General features: G+C 41.1%; 1 protein-coding gene across 2 annotated transcripts in view; it reads right to left on the reverse strand.

Moving 5' to 3' along the window:
• Positions 1–207: 207 nt before the first annotated feature.
• IARS1 (isoleucyl-tRNA synthetase 1) overlaps positions 208–17018 on the reverse strand; it is a 75535-nt gene continuing 58724 nt past the window's right edge. For both annotated transcript variants that reach the window (XM_050761536.1, XM_050761537.1), the window contains exons 31-34: positions 11171–11296; positions 6912–7055; positions 6117–6269; positions 208–730 (exon numbers count right to left, since the gene is read on the reverse strand). In XM_050761536.1, the coding sequence (XP_050617493.1) occupies positions 648–730; positions 6117–6269; positions 6912–7055; positions 11171–11296 (506 nt within the window). In that variant the 3' untranslated portion in view covers positions 208–647. The remainder of the gene's footprint in view (positions 731–6116; positions 6270–6911; positions 7056–11170; positions 11297–17018) is intronic.

The following is a 17018-nucleotide window of genomic DNA, read 5'->3' on the forward strand; positions in this document are numbered from 1 at the left end:
CTCTAATAAATTCTTGCACATCTAACTTTGTCATGTCATCTGCTTCTTTGAGGACTCAAATGATCACCCAGAATTTTGGGAAGAAGTTTTATTAGATATCTAGTCCACTGTCTTAACACAGAAACCACTGTGAAGTTTTTACGTTCTTCAAAGATGACACATTTCAAGTTTCATCTATCTGTGGGAGAATGAATTACTTTCAACACATTTATATCTGAGTTTGTTTATTGTTCTGATTTACTGAAACTTAAAATATTCCATCAAATTATCCAGGAAAATCCAGGTGGCAGAAATATATAATATGTCCATTTCATCAAGAGGTCTCAAATTTTAAGAGGCCAGAAAATGATATATATACTATGCCATTTAAATCACTTCTACCTTCTATACTGAAGAACTCAAGTATAGAAATAAACTGTGGTGCTGAGGTAACACTGTAACCTGCTCCCAACATGACTGCATAGGTGTCTAAGGTTAAGTGTGAAGATTACTGTGAGGTCTCAAGTTACTTAACTCATCAATCCCATTTGTATTTCAATCCAAGCAGCATATTTTACATGCACCTGAAGGAAACATCTTCAGTGTGTTCATGTGTGTGTCTATGTGCAATCAGGGAAAGGCTGACTGAACAACACTGAAAGGGCATGCTAGAAGTCTGCTGTTGTTGGTAATACAGAAACATACACAGTCTTCATATTCAAAGTCTTCACGGGGATGTCTTCTGTAATTTCTAGAATGGAAAGAAAAAGTTGAAAAAAAAACAGTATTTTACCTATTGGGGGTGAATATTTAAAAAAAAGTTAACTGCTGTGTAGTAAGGAATTTGGCCTTAACCTAAGAGTTCTGCCCTTTGCCCCAGCTCCTGAGTGGAATCTCTAAATCCTTGGAATTTCTTAGTAGGAGTCTTTGTTTCTCATGGTGGGCACATTCACCAAACCTGACAGTTGTTGCTAATGAGGTGATTCAGTGTAGTGTTGGCCACGACAGAAAGACAAAGTATACGATTTAGGATGAGGACGCTGGGTCGCATGGTATTATCAGCTGAGAAAGACAGCAATCATGCCTAGAGAATGAAACCTCAAAAGAAACTGACACCAAGGCTCAAGTGAGCTTCCCTGGTTGGTACTACAGTCTCTGTGTTGTCAGATTAAGGGATGGGAGAAAGAAACATTATCCATGACTCCAGGGGTATCTCCCTCTTGCTCTCACTGGTTCTAATGTGTATCCTTTCCCTCCCCTAATTCAAACCATGAGTGTAATACCTTTCCGTGAGTCTGAGTCCTCCCAGCAGGTTACTGAACCTGAGAGTGGTTTAGGAAAATCCCTGGAACTTGCAGTTGGTGCCAGCAGTGATGGGGGTCTGATGTGGATCCTTTACTGAGTTCATAGAACCCTAACTCTGTGCAGGTGGAGTCAGATTTTGGACAGACTCCTGGAGCCTTCTGGAGGACTATGCCATCACTTCACAGTTTGGCTAACTCTGGGTACTACCAAGATGGTTATTTTTCTTCATAAACAGATACTTCCTATGTCTACAAGAAAAGCCCAGAAGCTGTGCCAACTCAGTATCCCAGATATGTGGTTTCAAAATATGATTCTCTATAATTTGAAGAACAGCTATTTTCTATGTCTGGAGAAATAAGAGTACATAATAAGCCTAGGACATGTTTGCTATGTGAGAAAGCAAGAATTTACCAAAGACAAAGGATCATGTTAAAGAATACATGATCCAATATGGCCAATAAGGAAAACTCTGAGCATCCAAAAATATAACCCAAATGCAATTGATTAAAACACAGTGAATATACCACTCAAAAAGAAAACAAAGAAAAGAGAAAATTTAAAGTTATCTGCCTACTGTGGAGCATTTTGCTTCTAGTCAGATCTGAATTTAAAGCAAACAGATGACCTTTCTTTAAAAATAGCTCTTCTCCTACCTAGCAGGCAATCCCAGATGTGAGAACACTCTCAAAGCTACTTCCTTAATCGATAATCACAGGACCTGGAGATGATGTTTAGAGTTTAGTGGAGCAAGCAAGAAGACATTTAAGAGTTTCTAAAATGGTCAACATTTTGTGGCTCTTCTAATTTATCAAGTTACTGATACTTTATGAAAGACAATTCTGAGAGAAAAGGCATAATGAAAATGAAGCTACAGACACTAGATTGGAAAGATACTGAATTAGAAAAAGTTCCATCTTTGTGGTAATCTTAGGTAAATCACTAAACCTTTAAAAGCTCTCACCTACTAAACTTTTGCCTAGCTAACATCACAGATAAAGAGAATTTCACAGAAAGGCAGCAGAGAATACAGAAAGGTTATGTGAACTGCAGGTAGTATTATAAATACATAATTCACACAGACACGATTCTACCCCTGACCAGCTTCAATCATGCCACTGCATTTACATGCAAGAACAAGTGAGAGACAAATGTCATCTTCAGCTCCACTGCACAACAGTACTTGGTGACCAATGGATCTGAGAGACAAGAAAAGAGTTATGAATTATCTCTAAAGTTTTATATAAGCTTATCAGAATAGAAAGCTACATTATTAGATGATCTACTACCATACCACAATGAAAGAGCCAAGTGTGTTCGAGGGAGAGTGAAAAAAGCCTTTGATAGAGTGAAAGACTCATGGACAGAATTAGCAAGACAGGAAAGGACAGAATCACCAGAGCAGGAAGGATCTTGGGTGGAAGGGAAGATTCTGAAGCATAAGAGAATACGGAGCTTTGGGGGCTCTAAGCGAAGGAACAAAATCGAGGCAGGAATGTTCATGAAGACAGCTCCGGCGGAAGAGTACAGCCTGCAGACTCGTGACTTTGATGGACGATGAGGCCCGAAACTAGATGAGAGGGAAAACGACCAAGGAGAGTCACTGAAAATAAACCCAGGGAGGGAAAGAGGAACCCAAGAAGAAACAGAGCTTTAGTATTTAACATTATGACAGAAAATTTACAAGTATGATATGCAACTAAATTAAAAAAAAAATAGCTGCACAGGAAGAAAATGGGAGAATTCCACAGGCCAAAAATAATGACTCCCATGGGGTCTGGTGGCCTAATGCTTTGGGCACTAAAGAGCTAGGAAAGCAGGGAAAGAAACGCCTCTGGTGTATACACACTGGGAAGTCCAACAAATCTCTGCTGAAGAAACTGGAACTTCCAGCCAAAGGGTCGGTCTGAGTAAGTGCCTTCACCACAAGAGAAAAAGTGAAGAGAATGTAATCGGTTAATAATGGCCTTTCAAAGATACGCCCAGGTTCTAAATTCCCAGGAGCTGTGAATGTAACTTTATTTGGAAAAAGAGGAAACAGAAGAGAAGGAGGCAACGTGACCACAGAGTCAGAGACTGAAGTGATGTGGCCACAATTTAAGGGATGCCTGGAGCCACCAGAAGCTAGAAGAATAAGGAATTCTCCCACAGAGACTTCAGAGAGACTGTGGCCTTTCTGACAGCCTAATTTCAGTGTCTGGCCTCCAAGGCTGTGAGAAAACAAACCTGCTGACTTGAGCCACCCCGTTTGTGGAAATCTGTTGCAGCAGCCACAGACACCATACAGAGAGAACCGCCTCACTTAGCTTTGTTTTGCAGTAGGGATATACAGATCCTGTCTCCATCAGAACTCCTGGCCTTTGTGTATGACTGGGAAAGTCATAGCTTTTTTTTTTTTTTGAGACGGAGTTTAACTCTTGTCATCCAGGCTGGAGTGCAGTGGCCAGGCTGGTCTTGAACTCCGCCCACCTCAGCCTCCCAAAGTGCTGGGATTACAGGAGTGAACCACCACGCCTACCCAGTCAGTCACAGCTTTCTTAACATTCTCCCTATGGTCCAAAATAATTTAGTTTAAAGTGGGTCTGGGTTGACAGTGTCTCCAAGGAACTAGACATATGCTTCTTAAAACTGGGCTTCAACAGAAACATAACAGAACAAGCAAAGCAGATGGGCAATGTAAATAGAAAGATGGAAACTCTAAGAAAGAACAGAACGGGCTGGGTGTGGTGGCTCACACCTGTAATCCCAGCACTTTGGGAAGCCAGGAGTTCGAGACCAGCCTGGCCAACATGGTGAAACCCTGTGCCTACTAAAATTACAAAAATTAGCTGCGCATGGTGGCTACTCGGGAGGCTGAGGCAGGAGAATCACTTGAACCCAGGAGGTAGAGGTTACAATGAGCTGGGATCGTGCCACTGCACTGCAGCCTGGGCAACAAGAGTAAAACTCTTGTCTCAAAAAAAAAAAAAAAAAAAAAAAAAAGAAAATGGTAGAAATCAGGAGGCAGGGGTGTGGTGGTTCAAGCTTGTAATCCCAACACTTTGGGAGGCCAAGGTGGGAGGATCACTTGAAGCCAGGAGTTCAAAAACGATCAGCCTGGACCTTATAGAGAGGCCTTATCCCTACAAAAAAATTTTAAAATTAGCTGGGCATGGTGGCACGTGCCTATAGCCCTAGCTAGGAAGGCTGAGGTGGGAGGATTGCTGGAGCCCAGGAGTTTGAGGCTGCAGTGAGCTGTGATTGAGCCACTGCACTCCAGCCTGCATGACAGAATAAGACCAAGTCTAAAAAAAAAAAAAATTCAAAACACTGTAACAGAAATAAAGACTGCCTTACACCAAAAAATGTACACCTAGGGAAATCACAGTTAAACTGCAGAAAGTAAAAACAAAGGGAAAATCTTCCGGAAGCAGAGAAAAGACGCACCTCACCTGCAGAAGAACAAGGGTAAGATAAAAAAGCCAAAAGTATCCAGAATGTAGCATATAAGGACAAAAGGAGGGGAAATAGGAAAAGAGAATAAGAGGCAGGATAGAGTGAGCAAGTCCATCTAAAACATGTCTAAACAAGGTGTTAGAAGGAGAGAACACTAGAGAGAATGAATAAGAGGTAAGTTGGACAAGATGTCTGGCAATTTTCCACAAGTGCCAAAAGACACAAATACTGATGCAGAAAGCCCAATAAATCCCAGGCTATCAGGTGTCACAAATAAAAGGATGGGATGGTAAAAGTTTTGAGTTGAGATGTCAAGAATGGGTATAAACAGAAAAAAGCAGATCCCACAAAGGGAAGCTGTCGGGGGAAGTGATTGCAGTGGCAGCAATATTAAAGTGAAGACGTTTGATGTGTAGCAGGATTACAGAACGAAACTCAGAGGGTAGGCTAAGGATGTCAACAGAGAAGCTGACAGAGCAGCCACAGAAGCTGAAATCTCTGAAGTGAATAGTGCTAAGTGGGAGAACGGGAGGAGGAGAAAATACGCTACCTGACACCAGCTAGTGCAAGTCGCCATCCTTAATTTCTATTTTCTAGATAATAGAATGTGGAATATGTCAACTGATGACCTAGCTCTTCACAGTTATGTGTCTCAAGGAGAAAATGCAGGTAAGCATGTTTTATAAACTGCAGGTAAGCATGTTTTATAAACTCCCTTTATAAAGGGAGGTATAATGTCAGCTGTAAGTTTCCTTCAGGCTATTTTACAACCTTGTGATAATTTTGACTTTCGGGAAAAAGAACAGTTTTAGGGTCAGCAAACATGCTAATTTACCTAGAAGCATGTATTTTTAATAACATACACATGTAGTTTTTAGATTTAGCAAAAAGTAATTATCCTTTTAATTGCTATTAAAAAATTATATTATTGACTGGGCGCCATGGCTCACGCCTATAATCCCAGCACTTTGGGAGGCCGAGGCAAGCAGATCACCTGAGGTCAGGAGTTTGAGATCAGCCTGGCCAACATGGTGAAACTCCATCTTTACTAACAATACAAAAATGAGCCAGGCGTGGTGGCGGGCGCCTGTATTCCCAGCTACTCGGGAGGCTGAGGCAGGAGAATCCCTGTTGCTGGGTTGAAGCCCCGGGCCTGAACCCGGGAGGTGGAGGTTGTAGTAAGCCAAGATTGTGCCACTGCACTCCTGGGAGACAAAGTGAGACTCAGTCTCAAAAAAAATGGAAAGGAAAGAAAATTATATTATGGTAAATTTCTGGGGAAAGAATAACAAAACAGGATTACAATAGTACTATCTTACACGTATATGCTACAAATGGTTAATGGCATCAAAATCTACTTTCAACAAAAACAAAAAACTTACGGTCCATAATCTCCTTACCTTGCGTTTGGGTCTCATTCAGAAACAGCTTTAGCTTCCTGCTCCGAAGGCCAAACACCTTGGCTGCTTCATACAGAAGACCTTGGTGGGTGAGTCCATTCTGCCCAAGCGGGTTTTCAAGCAGGAGAGTGCCCACTGTCCCCATTAAACACTCTAAGGAAGAAAGAACAAACTGGATTAAATCTCGAGAGTTCACCCTCCATCTCCAATAGAGGTGGCCACTGCGGACAGCTCTAACAGGCAGTGCTGAGGCCAGCAGCGGGTCCAGGAGGATGAGTGTGACCGCTGGAGATGCGGTCCATGCAGACACAGCTCTGAATATTTCATAGAGGTGAAGGGGAAGGGGAAAAAGAAAAAGAAAAAGAAAAACAAAACTTAGATAAAAGCCCAGCAGCTTGTGGGGCAGATACTCAGTACACAGTCAAGTGAGGAGCCCGAAGACTTCAGTACAAACGTGCACAACGAGGATCCTAAAATATCAGGAAAGTATACAAGTTTTCAGAACATTTTCTGCAGAAAAGAAAGTAAAATTAGAGATTAAAATGTTCTGGCACTCAAACAATTTAATTATCATTTTTACCTAACCAATTTTTTCATTTCCTAACCATGCCAGATGGATGAGAGTCTCTATAACACACCAAAAGAAAAGCCTGTGGTTGCTCCCCAAAGCAGCGGGGGAGCCCACACTTTAAAGCAATACTTTGAAGCCGACTAGAAATATACACATATTTGAATATTAAAGACAACCTCAATGCCCAGCACCCCACAATCTGCCCGCTGTGGGGAGGCACATACCTTGTGGCTCTGCATTCAGGAGCTGTAGGTTGATATACTGACAAAGAAGAGTACTAGAACTGCTGATCAGAGAGGGAGCCGATCCTGCAGTCACACAAAGTGTTTTTCCACTAAGACTCAGTAGGTCGGTTTCGTTTTGTATTTCTAAAAATAACAACAACAATTCTTTCAGGGTTAATGAACAATTCAAAACTGAAGTCATTCAATTTTTCCTATTTAACTATCATGTATCTTTTTACAACAATGCTTTCCACTTAATTTCTGTTTATCAAAAGCCATTGCCTTTTCTATAAAACCAGCCTTTAATGATATGCAATGGTAGGAAATCTTAATGTTGTAAAATAAATATCGTAATATTCATAATCTGAAATACAGGGCAAATTGTTTTCTCTATTTTAGTATTTTCTCTGCATAATACAGCTCCTCTTAAAATTTCCTCCTATATCAGAATCTCAAGCTTCACCACGAAAAGCTTACATTAAAAAATGCTAATTACAGTCAGAAGATGTTATTTGACGCAGGAACAGATGTGGAAAAAAGCATGATACACAGAACATATGCAGCGTAATTTCATTTAGAGAACATTAAATGTTGCTTGGGAATGCATGCACAGGCAGATGACTGCTAATGGTTGTGATACAGGACAGGCCCACAGGGCAGCCTCCAAATATTGAGTGGAAATGGCAAGTATGAGACTAGGCTGGGGCACTGGCTCAGAGGAACCTGCTGCACCAGTGGCTAGATGCCCATTCTCAGCCTAGGCCCACATGGTCTCTTCTCTCAACCACAGGTGTGGCCTTATAGGAAGTCTTCCAGGACTGGCTGGCAGAGAAAGAAGACATTTTAGGGCTCGCTGCGTAGGGCTTACTGCACAATACGCTGTACCATCCGAAGTAGACAATTACAGTCTTACGGCCCTGTTCTGACTCTGGGTAGCCCTGAAGAATAGTGATGGGTGGAAATCCTACCAATGGGCACAACTTCATTCAGTGCAGCCGGCTGGTCATTTTGCTCGGAGAAACAGCTAGGAGTAGATCTACACTGATTCACGGACACTGGCCAATAGCTGGACTAAATGAGAACAGCCAGGGACTCAAAGAACAGAATTAGAAAACTGGTGACAAGGAAGTTAGGGCAAGAGGTATGTGGACAGATCTCTTCAAATCTGTCAGAATGAGAATTTTAAAATGGGTGGGGCTGGGCACAGTGGCTCACACCTGTAATCCCAGCACTCCGGGAGGCAGAAAGGGGAGGACTGCTTGAGGCCAGAAGATTGAGACCAGCCTGGGCAATACAGCAAGATCTCCTCTCTACAAAAAAGAAAAGAAGTAGCCAGGCATGGTGGCATGTATCTGTACTCCTAGCTACTTTGGAGGCTGAGGTGGGAGGATTGCTCGAGCCCAGAAGTTTGAGGTTACATTGAGCTATGACTGAGCCACTGTACTCCAGCCTGAGTGATAGAGTGAGACCCTGTCTCTAAAAAATAAAAAAAAAAATTCAGTGGACATGACCTACTCTGCCGCCAGCCACTTCTGCCCTTGCCCAATGGATGGATGAACAAAGGGGCCACCCAGGCATGGGCTCCGCAACATTACTTCCATCCCCTAAGGTTGATTTTCCTACAGTTGCTACTGTGTATCCCAACTACCAACAGTGGGGACCATTACCTGAGCTTTCAATATAGTGTTATTGCCAGGAAAGACGAGCCAGACTCTCCATGGCAGCTTGGTTATACTGCAGTTTCCATTATGGGAAAAGGCAGTGATTTGGTCTTACTGGAACACACTCCTTTTGGACATGGATTTGCCACTGTCACCCATAATGCTTCGGTCAAACCCACCATCCATGGACGCGGAGAATGTCTTATTCACCAACAGAGCACTCCACATAGCATTGCTTCTGACCAGAGAACTCATTTTTCAGCAAATGAAGTGTGGCATGACATGTTAATATATATTAGCCAATTCTTATTTTTCCACTCTCTTATTTCCTTACCATATAACACGAAATATTTTAACAGGTTAACCTTGTATCTCAGTAAAGTTAAAGAATAGCAAAAAGGGGAGGTATGGCTCAGCTAGAAGAGAAATCAACATCACCCAAAGAAGGATAAGGTAACTTTCTATCTTGTTTTGGGTAATGAAGTTAGCATCTTTGAAGCAGTACAAGAAAGAGTTGAAAGTGTGATTTTTAAACTACTAGGGTCTTTATTTGGAAGTTAAATATGGTTTAAAGAGCCATGTATACATGTCAAGATCACAATGAGGTGAACTATGGTGGTTTCATCCTGTGTCAATGCAGCTAAGCTAAAACTATTTCCCAGGTTCTCTGTCTGACCTGGTTCTGGGTAATGGCTTGATCACAGAGAAATCTACACAGGATTTGGAAGGTAGAAGTTTAGTAACAGTCATTATGCTAAACAGGCTAACATGGGGCCCGTGCCCTTGGTTTTCTCAGGTTGCTGTGGATCTGTCGACTTGTTCAGTGGGACAGTGAGCAGCCCACGCTCCTGCCTCTGCTCTTCCAACTTCCAGGCCAGGAATGTGTGCAACTCTTTGGAAAAGTACACCAGCAGTTTCTTCTGCAAGACACCGGACTGTCAGTGTCAGATGCGGTCAGAGAGATGTGCACTCCAGCCTGTTTTTGCTTTTCTCTACTTCTCATCCTACAGTGACTTTAGGCAGAGATCCAGCTTTCCCCTGACTTACACACCACCTTGGTGGAACCCGGTTAGAGATTTTTCTCAGACCTCTAACTTGCTACCTTCTTGTAGACCTTTACTTGCTTTCTCCCACATTGCTTTTGCTTCTCCTATCCAACCTTTAATGGATACAATAGCAAACAGTTTTCCAGTGGTTCCAACAATTCATAATCCAGCAGTGAATGAGGGTTCCTATTATGCAATATCCCTGACAACATTTGAGTCTGTCATATTCTTCTAGTTTTTGCCAATCTGGTGGCAGTTAATAGTACCTCACTGTGGTACTACCTTGAAAGTTCCTGATTACCATTAAGATGTACCCGTTGTTCCTTAGTCGGCCATTTGCATTTCTTCTTTTAAGTTATTTAAAAGTTTCTGAAAATGAGCATTCAGATTCATAAAATGAGTATTAGTTTTCTGAGGCTGCCACAGTAAAATCCCACAAACTGCAGGGGGCTAGGGAATAAAAATAAAAGAAATTTACTGTCTCAAAGTTCTGGAGGTCAGAAGTCTGAAATTAAAGTGTTGGCAGATGTGCTCCCTCTGAAACCTGTAGGTGAATCCGTTTTTGCCTCTTCCTAGCTTCTGGAGGCTCCTGGCAATCTTGGTTGTTTCTTGGCTTGCAGCTGTGTGTAACTCCAATCTCTGCCTTTGTCACTACATGGCATTCTCTCTGTGTGTCCCTATGTCTTCATATGGCCACCTTCTTATAAGGACAACTGTCATACCGGATTAGGGGCCCACGCTACTCCAGTATGACCTCATCCTAACTAGTTACATCTACGATAATCCTATTTCCAAAGGTCACATTTAGACATACAAGGGGTTAGGACACATCTTTTTTTTTTTTTTTTCCAGAGGTCACATTCAATACATAATAGTGGGAGAATGCATCTATAATTCTTTAAAAAATTTTCATGTTTGCTTTATTGAGAATCCAGATTTAGTGAGATCCAGGCATTGTGTTTAATAAAGTTAAAACTCACGGTTGGGTGTGGTAGCTCACACCTGGAATCCCAGCACTTTGGGAGGCCAAGGCAGGGGGATTGCTTAAGGCCCTGGGTTCAAGACCAGACTGGGCAATACAGTGACTTGGTCTCTCCAAAAAAAAATTAAATAAAATTAGCCAAGCGTGGTGGTGCATGCCTGTAGTCCCAGTTACTTGGAAGGTCAAGGCAGGAGAATTACTTGAGCCCAGGAGGTGGAGGCTGCAGTGAGCCATGACTGCATCACTGTACTCCAGCATGGGTGACAGAGTGAGACCCTGTCTCAAAAACAAAAACAACCTCACAAGGGAGGACTCTGAAGGCTGAAGTCCACCAGCTGGCTAACAGGTGACAGGGAAGGATTAGAACCATTAAGCCCAGGGTTTTCAGTCACATCATACAATGAGAAGGCATGAACAGACACTGCTGGCAGGCACTGCTGAAGAGCTGGGCCCTGACTCAAGAGAGTCAGGAAAAATGCAAAAGTTATATAGTACAACTGACAGCAAATTAAGACCTTCACCAATCCATCTCAAGTCAAAGGACACAGGCTCCTCTCACTTTCCACATACCTGTTTCATCATGGAAGACAGCCAGCTCTGTATTTTTCACACCAAAAATGCTAGTGACAACACTCTTCAGCTTTAAAAGGTCCAACCTATTATCACCTTTTGGATTTTCCAGGAGCAACACTCCACCTAAAAAGTCACAAAAACGACACCTCAATCAGACAAATAAAACTGAAAAGAAAATGTTAAATTTGGAGGAAAAGGGATACAAAGGGGTTCAAGCCCTAATTATCTTCCTTTTCTCCCAACTATACACTATATATATGTGTATATATTACTTATTATATATATAAGAGCATACCAAGGATGGAGATATATATATATGTACAGTGTATATATTGCATATATACTATATAGCATATATATATCTCCATCCTTGGCATGTGTTTTGGCAATCCTTGGTAGACATGGTCCAGGCATAGAACTCTACCAGGCAATCTGTTCTTGTCTTTTTCTAGATTAAAATCTTTGTATTCATGATTCTTATTTTTGATTCTCATTTTTCATTTTGTGCCATTTGTATATCCCCACAGGTCAGGATGGGCCCCGATGTTGATTTATTCCGCACCTTAGATTCATGTACAGATATTTACTTTATTAATATATTGGAACATTTTGAGTTAACTGTAGAGCCAAATGCACATAGTGAGATACCACGGGCCCTTTACCCAGTTTCCCCCAATAGTGACATTTTACAAAACTACAGTATATACCACAACCGGCATACTGACGTTGATGCAATCCACCGATCCTATTCAGACTGCCTCAGTTTTACTTTTACTCATTGGGGCATGTGTACGTGTGGGTATGTTTAGTTCTATGCAATTTTATCACTCGTGTAAAATCCTGTACCCATCCCCATCATTAAGATAGAGAGTAGTTCTGCCACCATGAGAATCCTTGTGTTGCCTTTTAATATCCATACCCAACTCCCTTCCAGGCTCACTCCCTCCTTAACCCCTGGCAAACAACAGTCTCCATTTCCATAATTTTATCATTTAAAACATGTTATGTAAATGCAATTATACAGTATGGAACCTTTTGGGACTTTTTTCAGTTGGCATCAATTTCTTTTCTTTTTCTTTTTTTGAGATGGAGTTTAGCTCTATCACCCAGGCTAGGGTCCAGCAGTGCGATTTCGGCTCACTGCAACGTCTGCCCCCCGGATTCAACAGATTCTCGTGTCTCAACCTCCCAAGTAGCTGGGATTACAAGCACCCACCACCACACCTGGCTAATTTTTGTATTTTTTCAGTAAAGATGGGGTTTTACCATGTTGGCCAGGCTGATCTCAAATTCCTGACCTCAGGTGATCTGACTGCCTCGGCCTCCCAAAGTGCTGGGATTACAGGCGTGAGCATCTGTGCCTGGCCTCAGCTGGCATCAATTTCTAAGGATTAAAATAAGTTGCTGTGCTAATTGATAGTTGTTCCTTCTTATTGCTATGTAATGTTCTATGATATGGATATACCACAGTTTAGCCATTTATCTGCTGAAGAATATCTGGGTTGTTTATAGTTTGGTGCTATTATGAATACAAGTACTATATACGTTGATGTGGCAATGAACATAGTTTTCAGTTCTCTGGGATAAACACCTAGGAGTGCAACTGCTGAGTCATTATAGAAAGCACATATTTAGTTTTCTGGTAATGCCAAACTATTTTCCAGAGTGATCATACCATTCTATATTCCCACCAGCAATGTATGAGATGCAGCATTTGGTGCTGTCACTACTTTCAATTTTAGTCACTCTGATAGGTGTGTATTAAGACGTCAATGTAATTTCAACTTGAATTTTCCTAATGGCTAATGACATTAAATATTGTCATGTACATTTCTGTCATTTGTATATTCCCTTTGGTAAATGTCTGTTCATATCTCCACCCCATTTTCTAACTGGATTTTTCTTTACTGTTGAGATTTAAAAGATCTTTACATATTCTAGAGACGTCTTTTGTCAAATATGTTGTTTTATAAAGATTTTCTCCCAGTCCGTAGCTTGTCTTTCATCCTTTTATAGGATGTTCAAAGCAAAACCTAAATTTTCAGTTAGTTAAATGTATCACTTTTCCCTTTTACGGACAGTGCTTTTGTGTCAAGGCTTGAAAACTCTCTGTTTAATGTTTAAATGAAAAATCTTAAGACATTTCCAAAAGCACTAGTAGAACACTTTGGCCACTGAAGCAAGTAACCTTAATTTATTCCATCTGCTGGGAACATACTTTAGATTCAGCTATTGTTTCATAAAACTAGTGTGTTTTATATTACAGTACCTGGTACATGGCTACAGTTTTCAAAAGAAAGCTAAGAAATCTGCTTGTCTGTATGTTTATATATGCCTGTGCATGTAGGTATGTTACATATATGTGTTCTTTTTCTTTTTTTTGAGATGCAGTTTTGCTCATTGCCCAGGCTGGAGTGCAATGGCACGATCTCAGCTCACTGCAACCTCCACTTCCCGGGTTCAAGTGATTCTCCTGCTTCAGCCTCTCGAGTAGTTGGCATTACAGACATGTGCCACCATGCCCAGCTAATTTTGTATTTTTTTTTTTTTTTTTAGTAGACATGGAGTTTCTCCATGTTGGTCAGGCTGGTCTTGAACTTCTGACCTCAGGTGATCCGCCTGCATCAGCCTCCAAAAATGCTGGGATTACAGGCTTGAGCTACCGCACCCAGCCATGAGTTATTTTTCTACCTCCAGATGGTATGGTCAAAAATTAATTCATAAAAGATTTCTATTTAATAGATTTAAAGAAAAATAAGCATTTCACATAAATTAAGTATTCTCTCAGCAACACAGAAACCAACACAAATGCTTTTCAAGTTCATGTGACTTGGGTAAGAATACATAATGCAGATATACAACTTTTAAATCCTACCAGGATTTACTATCAAATAAGTTTATGTTACCTCCACTTGATATTTATAATTATAGAACTGAGTTCAATCTATGAACAAATGTGCAAGTGGGTGCCAGTATCCATTACTTTACGTTTACTGAGCACAGCGGTAAAACAAAAAAACCCCATCTATTAAACTTTTTAGGATTCTTGTTTTTGTGAAGACTGCCAAACATACACATGCTGTAAAAGTAGCTAACAGAGAAATAACTTGATGGTAGCTAGCTCTGTTTGTGTTATGTCTACTCAAAAATAGCTCCCCATTGGTAATTTACACCCTTAGGGTTTTGCTAATTTAAATGATGAATATTCATTGGATGTGTGTTTGTTGAGAGAAAAAGACTAATTTTTGCCCTAAAGTAGAATGACTTGTTTCACAGTAAGAGAAAGGAAGAATTTAATCCAAAACAGAACGGATATAAGAAAGTTGTAGTAGGTTTGTGGAAGAGAAATCTTGGAAAAGGAATTTTACGTGTGGTCAAGCTGGCTAAGATCTGAATGAATTTATTTATAAGTTATCAAAATAATAAGCCTTAATAATACCAGCACTTTGGGAGGGTGAGGTAGGAGGATTGCTTGAGGCCAGGAGTTCAAGACCAGCCTGGGGAGTCGTAGTGAGACACTGTCTTTACAGAAAAGAAAACAGAGAAACAGAGTCCCCTCTATTAAAACTGCTCAGGTCTTTTTATAACTGTGTAACTTTCTATATTTGCCTTTGAATACTTTTAATTATCACGCTGGTTAAATGAGTGACTATAGTTTCAGTGACCTGAAATCCTATTAATCAAGTGTTTTAAGCCTTTGACATTTTTTACTAGCTTCCCAAAATCAAACTCTAAACTTAATTCTTTCTGACCTCGAGCTAACTTTGGGAGCTTCCAGAGGCACCCCGAAATATCTCAAGAGAATTCTCTTTCATTATGAAGAGAAATAGTAAACAAGTCAGACTTATTTGACTATGTTAGATCTGCATAGGAAGCACTGTTAAATAAGAAATGATGTTTAACCTTCTTTGAGTTAATTTGTACAAATAATGTGTTCCAGAAATTGTGTGCAATTCCTAGAAATCTGATAGACCTGGTCTAATGTTATCAGTACAATTCTAGTTACCTTAAAATGCTATATACCACAGAAATAACTAAACTTCCTTGTCAATTGCAACATTACTATAATGAACTCTCATCGGATATTTAACCATGACCATTTAAAGTCTTGTCATCCAACGACAGCTAATTGTTTTACTCTGGTACTTTCCTGAAAGCTATTGTAAGCAACTGTGAATCTAAAGTGTTTCATCTCTGAGGAGATACAACGGAAAGGACTCTGACAAGTACAGGTTTCTGGTGTTACGGTCACACCATTGGACTGGGTAACAATTTCTAGAACTCTAGTGAAGTAATTAACTAATTCATGATGCCGTCACAATGGCAATGACATTTTAACCTGAGTTTGGGAGGGGACACTCAAACCACAGCAGGATAGAAGAGACATTTTTACTATATTGAATCTTCTCATCCATAAACATGTCTCTCCACTTATTTAGATTTTGTCTGATTTTTTTCATCACTATTTTGTGGTTTTCAGTATACAAGTCCTAACATGTTTTATTAGGTTTACATCTGAATATCTTTTTTTGTGGAGAGAAGGTCTCACTCTGTGGCCCAGGCTGGAATATAGTGGCATGATCATGGCTCACTGCAGCCTCTATCTCCTAGGCTCAAGTGATCCTCCCACCTCAGCCTCCTAAGTAGCTGGGACTAAAGGCGAACACCACCACACTTGCCTAGTTTATTTCTTGTAGAGATGGGGTCTCACTTTGTTGCCCAGGCTGGTCTCGAACTCCTGGACTAAAGTAATCCTCCAGCCTAAGCCTCCCAAAGTGCTGGGAATACACGTGTGAACCACCACGCCTGGCCTAGCATCTTTTTTTAAGTGACTGTAAATGATATCACACTTTTAATTTCATTGCCCACTTGCTCATTGCTAGTATAGATTGCTAGTATGAAATAAAATTCATTTTTGTATGTTTATCTTATATCCTGTGACTCAAAAGTTTTCTTTTTTTATAAGCGATATGATTTTTATTCAATTACTTTGGAAACCCAATTAATGCTTAAATCCAAAGGGTACAGAAAAAGGCCAAACATTTAAAAATAACAGATTTAATGATGATTTGTATGGGTTTTTTTCCTCATAATATGAATGCTTTCAGCAGGACAGTAAATTGCAAAACATATCAAATCATATTAAGGCAGAAGACCAAGCTGTGGCTGCATTTAAAGCTATTCCTAGGAAAATAACCTTGGAGTTGGGAGCTCTTCTTCCCAGATGTCTGGTCAACTGACTCAGGAATGGCCAGTCCTGGAGTCAGTAGATGGGAGAAAAGGCCCTGCCTCTCTTATCACTGCTCATGCTGCTGGCCCTCTGTGACGAGAACACTGTTCTTTTTTTTTTTTTTTTTTGAGACGGAATCTTGCTCTGTAGCCCGGGCTGGAGTGCAGTGGCCGGATCTCAGCTCACTGCAAGCTCCGCCTCCCGGGTTTAGGCCATTCTCCTGCCTCAGCCTCCGGAGTAGCTGGGACTACAGGCGCCCGCCACCTCGCCCGGCTAGTTTTTTGTATTTTTAGTAGAGACGGGGTTTCACGGTGTTAGCCAGGATGGTCTCGATCTCCTGACCTCGTGATCCGCCCGTCTCGGCCTCCCAAAGTGCTGGGATTACAGGCTTGAGCCACCGCGCCCGGCGGAGAACACTGTTCTTGTTTACATTACTCATTCACACCACTGACCATCCATCTGACTCCTTCTACAGGGTAACCTGAGACAGCCAGGATGTTGGCAGGGATGGACCAGCTCAATGCCATACATCACTGAAGTTGCACAGCAGTTCAGGGAACCATGTACTGTCTGAGACATCATCACAGGTCTAAATAAACACACAACCATCATGGG

This window comes from Macaca thibetana, chromosome 15, assembly GCF_024542745.1.
Source record: "Macaca thibetana thibetana isolate TM-01 chromosome 15, ASM2454274v1, whole genome shotgun sequence".
Taxonomy (NCBI): domain Eukaryota; kingdom Metazoa; phylum Chordata; class Mammalia; order Primates; family Cercopithecidae; genus Macaca; species Macaca thibetana.